Source organism: Cottoperca gobio, chromosome 18, assembly GCF_900634415.1.
Source record: "Cottoperca gobio chromosome 18, fCotGob3.1, whole genome shotgun sequence".
Classification (NCBI taxonomy): Eukaryota; Metazoa; Chordata; class Actinopteri; order Perciformes; family Bovichtidae; genus Cottoperca; species Cottoperca gobio.
The window spans coordinates 13,480,285-13,493,271 of NC_041372.1; the positions used below are offsets into that span (position 1 = coordinate 13,480,285).

The 12,987-nt window shown below is 46.6% G+C and overlaps 1 protein-coding gene across 1 annotated transcript in view; it reads right to left on the bottom strand.

The window, feature by feature from the left end:
- Nucleotides 1-318: 318 nt before the first annotated feature.
- The window catches only part of shroom4 (shroom family member 4), a 47,451-nt gene continuing 34,782 nt past the window's right edge, over nt 319-12,987 (bottom strand). Inside the window, 12 exon segments of the mRNA XM_029454570.1 lie at nt 319-2,058; nt 2,178-2,372; nt 3,361-3,503; nt 3,791-3,961; nt 4,166-4,267; nt 4,363-4,492; nt 4,921-5,565; nt 5,645-6,478; nt 6,987-7,048; nt 9,653-11,992; nt 11,994-12,015; nt 12,017-12,523. Coding sequence (XP_029310430.1) covers nt 2,210-2,372; nt 3,361-3,503; nt 3,791-3,961; nt 4,166-4,267; nt 4,363-4,492; nt 4,921-5,565; nt 5,645-6,478; nt 6,987-7,048; nt 9,653-11,992; nt 11,994-12,015; nt 12,017-12,523 — 5,119 coding nt within the window. The 3' untranslated portion in view covers nt 319-2,058; nt 2,178-2,209.

The following is a 12,987-nucleotide window of genomic DNA, read 5'->3' on the forward strand; positions in this document are numbered from 1 at the left end:
TTTGGAGACTTATATATTTGCATAACCGAAGTGCAGCTGGTGGTAAATGAATAAGAGATAGATAATGACCTTGTTATAGTTAAGTGCTAAGTGTTATTCCAAAGTGCCTCCATGTGGGGGATGGCTGTAAAAGCACCTGATCCACATTTTAATTCACAACCCATGTCAGATTAGGAGGAAAGTATTGCATCATGTCATCGCATCAAGCAGATCATGATAAGGAACTAAAGCTGTCTAATAATTGTAGTGGAGTACAAAGTATAAAGTAGCTGATCCCCCCCCCCCCACACGATGTAAATCACAACAGGAGACGTGAAGCTAGTTTAAAATACTATTATTATTATTTATGGTACTCCTTCTCTTGTGAGTGTTCTTGCAGTTACACACTTTGTAATGCATTTTACACACAACAAAAGTAATTGTAATAAATCAAAATGACGTTGGAAACACGAACAGAAACAAATAAAACTCTCAACAGGCAACTTTCTTTCCCCTCTTGTGAAGTCAGCACGTTACAGTACAAGAATACACGTGACATGTACAACACAGAACAAGTGGACTTGTGTATATAACGAATCCTCCCCCCCCCCCCCCGTCTCGTGTTGAGCGACAGTTTGTGTTTGTTCGTCTTTATTTGATTTACTCAGACAGGCGGCGCTGAAAGGTTGAGGATGCGGGATAAAGCTCGGGAGACTTTGGCAACGCCACAAATCAAAAGACGTTTGGGGAACGTCAGTGGGAGTGTTTTTGTGTTTTGGCACTTTGAACTACAGGAAAACGTATATTTTACTCAAGCTTTAAAGGAATACTTTGATATTTTGCGAAATAAAATATGTTTTTCTTTTGCTGAGATTTAAATGAGAAGATCGACACCAAGTTACTTATTTATGTCGTAAATAAAAAGCGAAATCGAGCAGCTGGTTAGCTTAGCTTAGCACGACGAGTGGAAACAGCTAGCCTCCGTGTACCTTCTCTTAGGTTTCTAGTTGTACATTTGAAATTCTGTGAGATTAAAGTCACAAATCTACGGGGGAAAACTTGTTTTTGTTTGTTGTTAATTCGCGACTTTAATCTCAGAGAATTTCAAGTTTCTTTATTGTAAATTTAAGACTTTTTCTCTGAGTATTAACCCCTTCCCCAGGCTGCGTAATTATAATGTGTTACCTACAATCGCTGTTGTAGAGGCTAGCCGTTTCTAGTCTTTATGCTAAGCTAGCAAAATACCCCGACCGCTAGCTGTAGCGCCACATTTAACGTACAAACCTGAGAGCGGAATCAAACTTCTCATCAACGAGAAAGGGAGGAAGCGTTCGGGGGCGAAACACCAAATATCGGAACAAGCTAACGACAAAAACAAACCAAACTCTTCCCCATCAAAATATACAGTAAACGCCGACTCTTCAGGTCTTCTTCGTTCATCTTTTACAACCAATTTTTACAACCAATTCCAGTCATTAAAAAACAAATCGCTATATACACATCGTATACATTATAAACACAAGTGTCTTCTGTACAGTCGGTGGAGTCTCAAACCCCACACAGTAGAACATGTTACAGCAAAGGTTATACGAAGTGATATGACGGTAGGAATAATACAGTATGTGTGTTGCTGCAATCTCACAATGTTGACTTTAGTCTCCTTCGATTCTCTGAACCGGGAGATTTAAATACAAAAGAAAAGAACAAAACAAAGCAGCGTCTCAAGTGGCACATTCGTGGACAGGAAATGTCTTTGGCAACGTAGTGTTAGAAGAAGAGTCGTGTCATTAGCAGAGTGTTATAGCACAAGTATCAGGCACATCACGTGAAGCAGAGTATAACTGTGTTGGGAAAACATTCTTTTACAACCATCAATACGCTCATCGCTCCGTAATCACAGCTTCTTCTTCTTCCTGGTGGTGTTGGAGCTGTCAACTTCTGGATCTCTGCTAATCCTTAAAGGAACAGTCTGACATTTTGGGTGGCTAAACATGACGCTACAAGCTGGGAGACGGTTAGCTTAGCTTAGCATAAGGACTCCAGGACGTCAATAAGCTTTAGTGTGGCACGTAACCCCCCCTGTAAAACAAGAGGTGATTGTTACACGGTGAGATTTACAGGTACTGTTCCTTTAAGAGACAAACATCTACACACACCCGTCCTCTTTAAACAGACTTAATGTGACTACATGCACCTACTTCTTCATCTCTTTAGTTGTTGTTTCTTTTTGTCAGTAATGTCCGTATCCCATCGACATTCCCAAACCGATTCCCAGCCCCAGCCCCAGGCCCAGGCTCTCCCTCAGCCCCCTTAGCTGCTCCTCTCCCAGCCGCGTCTTGTCCTCCAGCTGCCTCTGCTCCACCAGCAGCGCCGCCTTCATCTTTACAAAGTGGCTACGAGGGGAAAACAGACATAAACATTTAAATGTGCACTAAAGGAGCATGTGCACAGTGTGGGTCCTGCATACATACATCAGCTATTATAAACCTATATATAGCTAATAAATAAATTATAAACCTTTGGCATTTTTTATTTTTTTTAATAATACACTTTTTGTAAAAAACTTAAACAAAAAAAGACAAAAACAATTTAAAAACAGCCTAAAAGTTAAACAACATTGAGCTAAATGTATATTTGCATATGAGAGAAATAAGTCAAATAAAACAATATAACTAAAATAATCAATACAATTTAAATTGTTTTTAAGACGTTTTACTCAGAGTGTGTACTTGTTAGTGTACTCAGTGTGTGTACTCAGAGTGTGTACTTGTTAGTGTACTCAGAGTGTGTGTACTCAGAGTGTGTACTTGTTAGTGTACTCAGAGTGTGTGTACTCAGAGTGTGTACTTGTTAGTGTACTCAGAGTGTGTACTTGTTAGTGTACTCAGAGACAGTGTGTACTTGTTAGTGTACTCAGAGAGTGTGTGTACTCAGAGTGTGTACTTGTTAGTGTACTCAGAGACAGTGTGTACTTGTTAGTGTACTCAGAGACCGTGTGTACTTGTTAGTGTACTCAGAGACCGTGTGTACTTGTTAGTGTACTCAGAGACAGTGTGTACTCAGGTGTGTACTCAGAGACAGTGTGTATTCAGAGACCGTGTGTACTTGTTAGTGTACTCAGAGACAGTGTGTATTCAGACAGTGTGTATTCAGACAGTGTGTACTCAGACAGTGTGTACTCAGACAGTGTGTACTCAGACAGTGTGTACTCAGAGACAGTGTGTACTCAGAGACAGTGTGTACTCAGAGAGTGTGTACTCAGACAGTGTGTACTCAGACAGTGTGTACTCAGAGACAGTGTGTACTCAGAGACAGTGTGTACTCAGAGACAGTGTGTACTCAGAGACAGTGTGTACTCAGAGACATGAAGCTGTGTTGTACCTGTAGTCTCTGTGCTGCTCGGGGGACAGGCAGCGGGACAGCACGCGGCTGACGGCCTGCTCTCTGCGGTCAACGTGGTCCTTCAGGTCCTGAGCCTCAGACAGCTGCCTCATGAGCTGACACTTCTTCTCCAGCAGGGGGAGCTGCAGGGCAGACAAGGTCAGTACATTAGCAAGTTGAAGCGCCTCTTTACGCAGATATTCTTTCTCCCCGAGTTCCTGCAGATCTTGTGACATCTTTCACCTCCTATCATTTATTCTTCCTAGTCTTCACCACATTTGTGCATCTTTATCCCACGCCTGAATCTCTTTCAGTCTCTGAGTATGATATTTACTGTGACTATACTATCATTTAACCGGTTAAATTACCCATTCTTTGAGCGCTTAATTACACATACACCTTGTCCCTCCCCTTCTCCTTCTCCGCTCACCCTCTCGTGGTGCTCCGTCTCGGGGTCCAGAGTATCCAGCGTGGTCTCCACTCTCAGCAGCCTCCCCGACAGCGACAGCAGCAGGCTGACTACTTTGTCCAGATCGCCGATGAACATGCGGAACTTGTCCACCTCGTTGGGCTTACACACCGCCACCACCATGCTCTCCACCTGAGGACACGAGCAGACACACAGCTGGAGATGACTGCAGTCAAAGAAGAATACAGGGAGTCCTTCTTTGGTGCACAAGATGAAGTTCTTAAATAAAGTTAAACTCATTCTTAGGAATACGATACATTAGATGTAAGGTAAATCCCTAAGTTCGTCCACATCGAGGTGCAATGTAAGGAGAAAAAGAAGAGACGTTTGTCCCACCTCCTCTCCCAGCTGTGCGTTGGCTCTGATGTCCTCCTGCAGTCCCCTCTGAGCTTCTCTCAGCACTCCCAGCTTCTTGCGGAGGCTCTCCATCAGCTGTTTCTGCACGAAAGACGAAGGAATTGTTAAAACACCTCAAAATAAATCCTCCTCGCATCATTGTGTTAACTTTGGAAGACGGGAGCTGCACGCGTTACCTTGTAGGTCAGCTCGTCGTCCTCGTCCCGCTCTCTGTTATCAGTGAAGTCCTTCATCTGCGACAGGAGCTGAGCTTTGGCTGCCGACGTGCTGTAATAGGACGAACAGCTGGAGCTCGCACCGGACCGCCTGAGGGAGACAGTTTATTTTATTTACACAGAGATAAAAAAACACAGAGGCGAAGCGATAAAACAGACACGCGGTCGTAAAATACAGTGATTAGAAAAGTACATAAATAAGACTGTGCAGGGCTGAGTGAGGCAGACGAAGAACAAGGGGGCATATGGAGAACACCTCAGCTCCAAATAAAGCAACAGAAACAAGAAGCCATGATCATCTCAACTCTGAGGGACTCGTCTTTCTGTCACCTGTGTTGGCAAAAACAAAACCTTTGTAAACGTATCAGGCAGAGCGAGAAGAAACCTGGCTGCAGTGAGGTGCTCTGGAAAGGTTGTGGGAAACAGGGAATGAGCTCAGTGACAAGAACAGTTAAGTCTTGTACAAATCAAACGCACACACACATTCCACCACTCAGGCTTAAGCCTCTCTCTCGTTACCTGTCCAAGCTGTCGGTGTTGTGCTCCGTGGTTTGGTAGGCCCCTCTCCAGCTCTCCCTGCCCGACTCTCCCTCACTGCTCTGGGGGAAGAGCTCCTCCAGGCTCAGCCTCTCTCTGCTGCTCTCCAGCTCCTCCTCCAGGGAGCCGCTCTCCAACCTCGTCCTGCCCGACGGCGAGGCCTCAGTGGAGTCCGGCAAGGTGTCGATATCCGTCTCCAGGACCGTAACCGGCAGCGCGAAGCAAGGGAGCTCGCTGGTGATGGGCTCGTCTGGAAGCACGTCGTCCTCCTGGAAATCATCGATGTCTGTTTCCATGGGGATGTCCAGCTCTGCGTCCAGGCTGTGCGCCGGACTCGGGCTGAGGGTCGTCTCCGATTCCGTTGCTGGTTCGGGGATCTTCTGGGGCTCGATGTTCTGAAAGCTTCTCTTCATACGAAGCTGCTGCTGCTCGTAGTCAATGGAGAAGTAGGATTCAGGAGGTGGAACTCTGCCGACGCCTCCATTTTCTAAGACAGGTGGGAGGGTTGAGTCGCTATGAACTCTGGGAGATGGGGCTCTCTCCCACTTGGCTCCTGGTCTCACGTTGGACTGCTGGTTGTGAGGTTTCACTGATACTCTGTCCTGGTTGACGATCATCTCAGATAAACTGCAGAGACACAGATAAACTTTATATTCACACATAGCAGGATTTAACTAATATAACAATACAACTGCTGCAAGCTCACCTGCTCGTACTCTTCTCTGCTGGTGGAGGAAGAGAAGATAAGACCTCCACCCTCTCCTGATGTCCATACATGCCCCTCATGCCACTCTCTTTCGGGGGCGGAGCCACCGGTCTGAAGGCCCTCGTGGAGAACGTGGGACTGGGTGGAGCCGCGGTAAAGGACCGGTCCTGAGACTGAACCTGATTCTGATTGGACGGAGCGTGGGAGGAGGGGTGCTGCTGCATTTCTGGTTGATTGGGATTGGTGGAGGTGTGGGGATATTCCTGAGTTTGGCTGCAGTTGCAGCGAGGGCAGCCCTCGGACATGTCATGCCTCTCTGGAGGGAGGCTGTAGGATCTCTGTCTGGACGTTTCAGGTGGCGGGATGCACGAGGAGGAGTGAGTGGAATAGTGTCCCTCTGATGTGTCGAAGGCGGGAGGGATGGAGTGAGGAGAAGAAGAAGAGGAGAACAGGGTGTGGTGAGACGCACGCCTGCGGTGGAACTGCTCCCACTTCGGGGGCGGTGGTCTTGGTGGAGGCGGCGTCTTCTTCCTGTTTGTCCGGGCAGCGTAGACAGCTTCTCCACCCATGACGCCGCCTGCGCCTTCCTCCACCTCGCTCAGGGTCTGACTGGTCGCAACAGAAATCGACGGCGACCAGCGGTGGCTGCCGTCGAAGCGGAGGTCGTTTTCGGACATGGCTCGTCCTCGGAGTGACAGAGGAGCCGGCGGGGGAGCGAGCGCGTAGCCGTTGCGATCATCGCCTCCAGCCTGTCTGTGGCCCCATCGAGCCTGATGGTGCTGATGGTTGTTGCTCTCTGGAGGTCTGGACTCCCGTCTCCAGCTGGAGTAGTCCCTGTGATGTGGAGATTGGTAAAGTAAAGTGAAGTAGGCACATTGAAGGAACAGTTCATTCTTCATTCTGTGGTTAAATTAGAGAAAATGTTTCCTTTTTGCATTCCAGACTCTCTGAACCGTTTCTGTCTCAGGTCAAATGTGAGTGGAGGCCTCTACACACCATGCATGTCCTAAATTGTCCCCCTCTACCTCCTAACATACAGGAATCCCCCGTCCACCCACATATCATTATGGGCACATTTTAAGCATGGATGATTGCTCCGCACACTTAGAGCTCATTATAGTCAAATCACAGCCAGGCGTGACTGAGCGGGGTTTCCGCCCCGTCAGTGCACAATGGGCCGACCCCACCTAAAGTTTTCAGAGACTCACAGACGATCACAGAGCGTGTGTGTGTGTGTGTCGGCCATGTTAGACAGGAATATATAGAAGATAATCAGAAAAGAAATAGTATGAATGTATGTATCCGTGTTTGTACTGTGTGGCTGCTAAAGGAAGTGGCTCACCTCTCAGTCAGGCTGTACTTCCTGTTGAGCTTGGTCGTTTCCTGTTGCTGGGCGGGATACATCTGTGGAAGGCATTTAAAGCAGATTAATAACACCCTAAGAATGAAGGAAGGAATCAATCTGGTGCTGGTCAGCACACGTCCCTGGTGTTACTCCACCCTGCCATTTACTTTAATGGTGATACGGTGAATTAAGGTGGAAGTATGTTAAAAACCTGCCTGGCAAGATATCACTGAATGACTTTTCCTGGAGCCCAAGGTTACGTCTTTAAATCACTTTAAAACCTGAACATATTCAGTTTAATATCGTAAAAAACAAAGAAAAACATTCATTTTTGAGTTCACACTTGTGATTTAAAACAACACTTAATCAAATTACAAAACATAATTAATCGATTAAAACCTTTTATTTTTCTATGTGCTGTTGTTGTCTTACATTTATTTTTATTTTATTATATTTAAATTGAATTAAAAGGCTTTATAATTAATATTTTATGTAATTATGAGCGATGCATTTTCATGGTTTTGTCCTTTTCTTTAAGCACCTTGTAACTCGACTTTACTAGAGCAGATACTAGATTATTTTGTCAAACTACTATTTACAAAGTCAAGAATTAACTTTCACTCTCAATTTTGTAACTTATATACCTGTTGAAGTTACTACTAATCTTCTTCACAGAGGTTCCTTTTATAATTACACCTTGATAGATAAATGAATAAAGAGAAAGAATTAAAAGGAGGGACAACACAAGAGTCTGCACATTCAACCTGGTGCATTACCCACCAGTGGATAGCTGCACAAACACACCGGTGGGGTACACACACCCACACACACACACACATTCCTGTGCAGAGGTATTTTTCTGACAGTCTGCGATGCAAATCTGAGCACTCTGGGATGTGAATTTAACATATTTGGCCGTCACTTGCTGTCAACAGAGCATAAAATCCATACAATGGTAACAACTGATAAGTCTGTGATAATAAAGCCCATACCACACACACCTGGATGGCCCCTCTGCATTTAAAGGCCTTGTGTCTGGGGCTTTAAAGGAGCATTCAGTCATTTATAGCTTCTTTTGGCCTCCAGCGGTGCATAGCAGGAATTAAAACATCTACGAGTGCACATTTTGGACAGTTTCTTTGCAGAGAGCAGTGACTGTGTTAAGTTTTATATATCCCTTTAAGTAGACATGCAACAGAAACAGGTAAAGAAGTCGTACATCACCACGCAAAATACAGGAGTAATACTGATTCATGGGGTTATCGCCGTGCCATCAAAGCGGCAACCTTAAATGTGAAAATGACCCCAACACGGGGGGAGTCGGCCGGGGTTCAAGGCTCCCCTGAGGCCTCAGCGTGGCAAAAACTACACGAAAACAACATAACATATCTGCTAGGTACATTTAGTCCAAAGCAAATGTCAGTTTGGCTTCAGGGTCATGAGGTTACTAATAGGCTGAAGTTCACAGGAGTGTCAAAAGTTCAGAACAGGGGCTGCACCCCCCCACCAGGAGACTCTAATCAATATGTGGTTAAAAAAACTAAAAAAAACGTAACCCAAAGCTGCTATTATCGCTGACACAAGTGTCCACCGCTGTTGCCCAATCTCCCTCAGTTCCATGAGGTATTTGAATTTTCAACGAGAATTTCAGACTTTGACCGCATGCAGGACGCGAGGTTCGACTTCAAACCAACCGTTCAACCACGGAGGACTTGGAGCGAGTGGCCACTCACAGCTCCGACATCCAAGTGTTGCCACTTGATCCTCCATTCTGGTTTTAAAGAATCAAGATCGATTTCAGTCTCCAGTGGTCATTTCAGCTCAGTCCAAAACCACAGTCTGATTTCGGCGAGCTGCAAAGTTTATCTTTCACTCTGAAAGGCGTTACTTGGTTTCAGTACTGCTGGGACACAGGCTGTTATTCAGCTTAGCGAGCCCGGAGATCTGTTTGCCTTGTAAACATACTTGTTGATGGAGGCAATTAGAACCGCTAACGTGTTTATGTCTCAACGTGATTGATGCCTTGAAAATCATGTTGCTTGACTATAGAAATAAAGGTATCAGTAATGATAAGAATGTTTTGGTTGCTGGCCATCCAGTAGAGATGGCATAATTTAACTTGTTATTCAAGTTTTTCTATTCATAATTCAAGTTGCAGACATTCACGTTTGGAAACTTTATCACATCCCAAGCTGTTGTGATAAAGATGCAGGGGAGGGAGTTTCAGATGCAGTTTGAACCACTCACAAGCACTTCAGTTGAGGCATACCAACCCCTACACACAATCTTCGATTAGGACGGGCTAATCTTATTTAGAGAAACAAACTTGTGCCATTAAAATCATTTCGCTTTACTCACAAAGTGATATGTAGCCCACCTGTTAGCGAACGTATTTCAAGACCAATTTGCAACTGACCGATACTTCAACTCACTCCAGATCACTATCATCCACTCTGTCTCTTTTTGTCCATAAACTTGACAGAGTCTACTGAGCGCTAACCTGCAACCCCTGACTCCTTCATGACCCATACAAAGGCAATGTGTCTTTCATCAATGGTGAAAACAGAATGTGTCCTATATGCATGTGTGTGTGTGTGTGTGTAAGTGTAAGTGTGTGTTCATGGTTATGTTAGGATGCATGTTTGACAGAGCAGCACTCTTACCTCTGTAGGCGTGTATCCTTGGTGAAGAGGTTGCTGGCTCTCCAGGGACTGGGAAGAGGTGTTGACAGGATAAAAAGCTGATCGCGGGACATGATTCTGGGTTTGGCTATGAGAGAACGCCTGAGGCTTAGGCTGGAAGTTATGTTGGAAGTCTTGATTTCTTTCTTTGATGCCAGAACTGCCATAAAACTCCTGATGTGAGCTGAGCTGAGCATCTTCCCTTTCCTTCTCTAGCTCTTTCTCTCTTTCTTTTTTAAGATGCTCCTGCTCTCTGGCCCTCTCCATCTCTTTTTCTCTCTCCAACTCAAGCTCCTTCTCTCTTTCCCTCTCCCACTGTCTCACCCTTTCCTCTTGTTCCCTCTCCCTCTGAATCTCCCTCACCCTTGCCATTTCTAATTCCCTCTCCTGTCTTTCCCTCTCCCTTTCTCTCAGCCTCTCCTCCCTCTCTCGTTCCCTTGCCCTCTCCTCCCTTTCTCTCGCTTGTTCTCTCTCTTTCTCTTTCTGCATCTCCCTGCTGGTACTCACAGACAGCCTCCTGGCTTCCACAGTGTTTGAAAGCAGGGCACTTTCCTGCTGAAGCCCCCCCTGGTAGGAGTATCTTCTTTGGGTTGGGTGCTGACCAAGTTCCCCTCCCTGGAGTTCCGGGTGATGGAGGGTTTTTTTCTGCCTGCCACTCGAGACATTTGTCCCAGACATACCCTTGCTCGTCTCCTCGAAAAACTTCATTCTATCTGCAAACGGAAGGATATCTGACTCCTCTATCCGAGAACAGGAAGAGGAGCGACTATATGAGGAAGAGGACGAAGAGGTGAAGGCACACACCCCATGCCGGGACCCTGTCACTCCCAACAGCTTCTTACCCAGTACTCCACCCCGTCTGTCTGATTCGGGTTCTGGTTGGAGTTTATGCTCCGGGGTCCAACGCCAGCGGCGGGCTTTGCCAGCAGGAGCTGGTTCCTCCACAACTCGGACGCCAACACCAAAACTTGCCACTCCTGGGTCCAGAATCTGGACAGACCTGGATAGGTTGTTGTTTTGAGTGTAGCCCGTTGACTCAGTCTGCAAGTCATTAGGGTTTAATTCACTAGAGGTGTTTTCTTTCTCAACTGGTGCTGTAGTGCTAGCATCTAGGGGACTGACAGGTGAGTCAAATGCAACTTCGGTACTTCTCTCTTGGACAGGCAGGTCTTGGTCTGCGCCCTCCTCATTGAGGTCTGGACCTTCTTCCTCCTGAACAGTTTCCCCACTACAGAGCAACCCTCCTGGGCCCCGGCTCCTCTGAAGCTGGGCCTTTTTCCTTTGGATCTCATTGCGGAGGTTGGTAGCAAATCGTTCACTACGACGGCGGTTCCGACGATGGTTCCTAGACGCGGTTGACTTCTTCATGTCTGCTGCTTCAACACTCTCCTCAATTTTACCTCCACCCACTGCTCTGTGCTCCTCCAGTAAGGTATCCACACTGGCAGCAGCACTAAGCGGCTCAAAATCTCTCTCTAGTATTTGGTCAGCGCTCAATCTTCTCTGGATTGATGATCCAGTGGGGTCCCCAGGTACGCTCACAGAGCGACCCCAAGGGTGGTGATGCTCAACTGTGGTAAGGGAGCCTCCATTTACACCCATCCCTTCCAGCCTCTCACTTGAATCTCCATCATCACCTCCTTCCAAAAACACAGATCCTGGGGTTGAGCTACGGCTGCCTCCCCATCTGTTTGATGGGGCGTGAAGGTGGTTGTGAGTTTCTTGGTCTTCCCTCGTGTGCTGGATTGAAGAATGGGACCACTGGCTGCTACAAGGGGACAAGGAGGGATCAGAAGTGTTCGACTGATTGTGAGGCTCCAATAAAGAGCTGTCACTGTTACACTGCAATAACTGAAGTTGTGTAGCGAGGAGCTTATCAGGGGAGCTGTGCCGTTGAAGCCCCGTAGAGGAGTGCTTGGTCGGAGAAAGCATTATACGAGACTGCTCTTGAACCTCCATGGAGGATTCTGCAGGACGAGAGGAGGTGATGGGGACTAGGGAGGCCGTCACTGAGTCAGAGAGGTGATCTGAGGTGGTCTCTGAATTGTAGTCTTTATTAGCACTGATATCAGATCTGATATGTCTAATGTCTTCAGTCTGTCTTTGGATATAGTGCGAGTCTAAGTTACTCTCTTTAAAATTCCCAGTTGTGCCACCTTCTTCTGGTGCAGGGAAGCCGTTATGAATTCCTGAATCAACATTCAGAGAGGACTTGCTTTCATCATGGTAAGAAGAAACACTGGAAATTTCAATTGGAGCAGAGACGCAGCGTTTGCTGGCGGCATTAGGGCGACTCCGGGTTGCCCTAAAACTGTCCTTTCTAGGTCGGAGGCTGAGGAGGGTTCATCTTTCCCTCAACTCCCTCTTTCTCCATTTCTTATGATCTCAAAGTCTCCTCCCCTCCGCTCCTCCTCGTAACAGCAGGAGGAAGGCCTCTCTTTTACCTCAACAGGCCTGGATCTCGGCCTGGTCAGCGACCTGGACTTGAGTATAATAAGCTGCAACTCATCTGGGGCCTCGCCCGATGAACTCGCCAGTGTTGAGGTATCACCACTAGGGTAGCCCCGACAAGCCGGCCCCAGACTCTGGAGAATGTTATCCATGGAGCAGGCTTCACCGGGCCTTAGTGGCACTGTTGCGTAGTCAGATGTGTTTGAGCTGGCAGAGAATGAGCTGTAAGCAGAGTCTCTCTTGTTGTTGAAGAGGGTGGGGTCAACGGGTGAATTATGGGAGTCGGAGTACGGCTGTATGGTGGGTGTCGGTGTGTCTAAGCTCTCCATGGAGCCCAGGGAACTGCTTCGGTCTGTGGAGGAGTAAGGTCTGGACAGTTGGCCCCACTGCAAGGTCAAGTCACTGTAAAGACAAGGAGACAAAGAAGATCAACTTAAGTGTTAAGTGTAAAGGCTTGAATATACTCCCAAACAGATGCTAGTCAGTCAGTCAGCTATGGACACTACGGACGAGGAGTAGTTCTGCTTATACTGCATGCTTGCTCCACACATGCACAGTAGTTTGCTTCACTACGACTTGTAGTGGAGTGGCCCTGCGTACGGTCTGCTTGGTCACAACAAAATTGCCGGTACGAGGACATCGGCACAGAGCGTTTGTGTGAACCCTCTGATGATGAAACTTACGTCATTGCAGACCCTCTCATATGCAGAAAGTATAACATTGGTTTAAGCCAATCTTCAGACAAAAGAAGCAAACTGACGTCACCTTGGTCTTTGGGCACTTGTAATGGGCCATTGTCACTGATCTTGACATTTTATAGTTTATTATTCGAAAAATCGGAACTATTTTTACAACAGTTTAGAAAA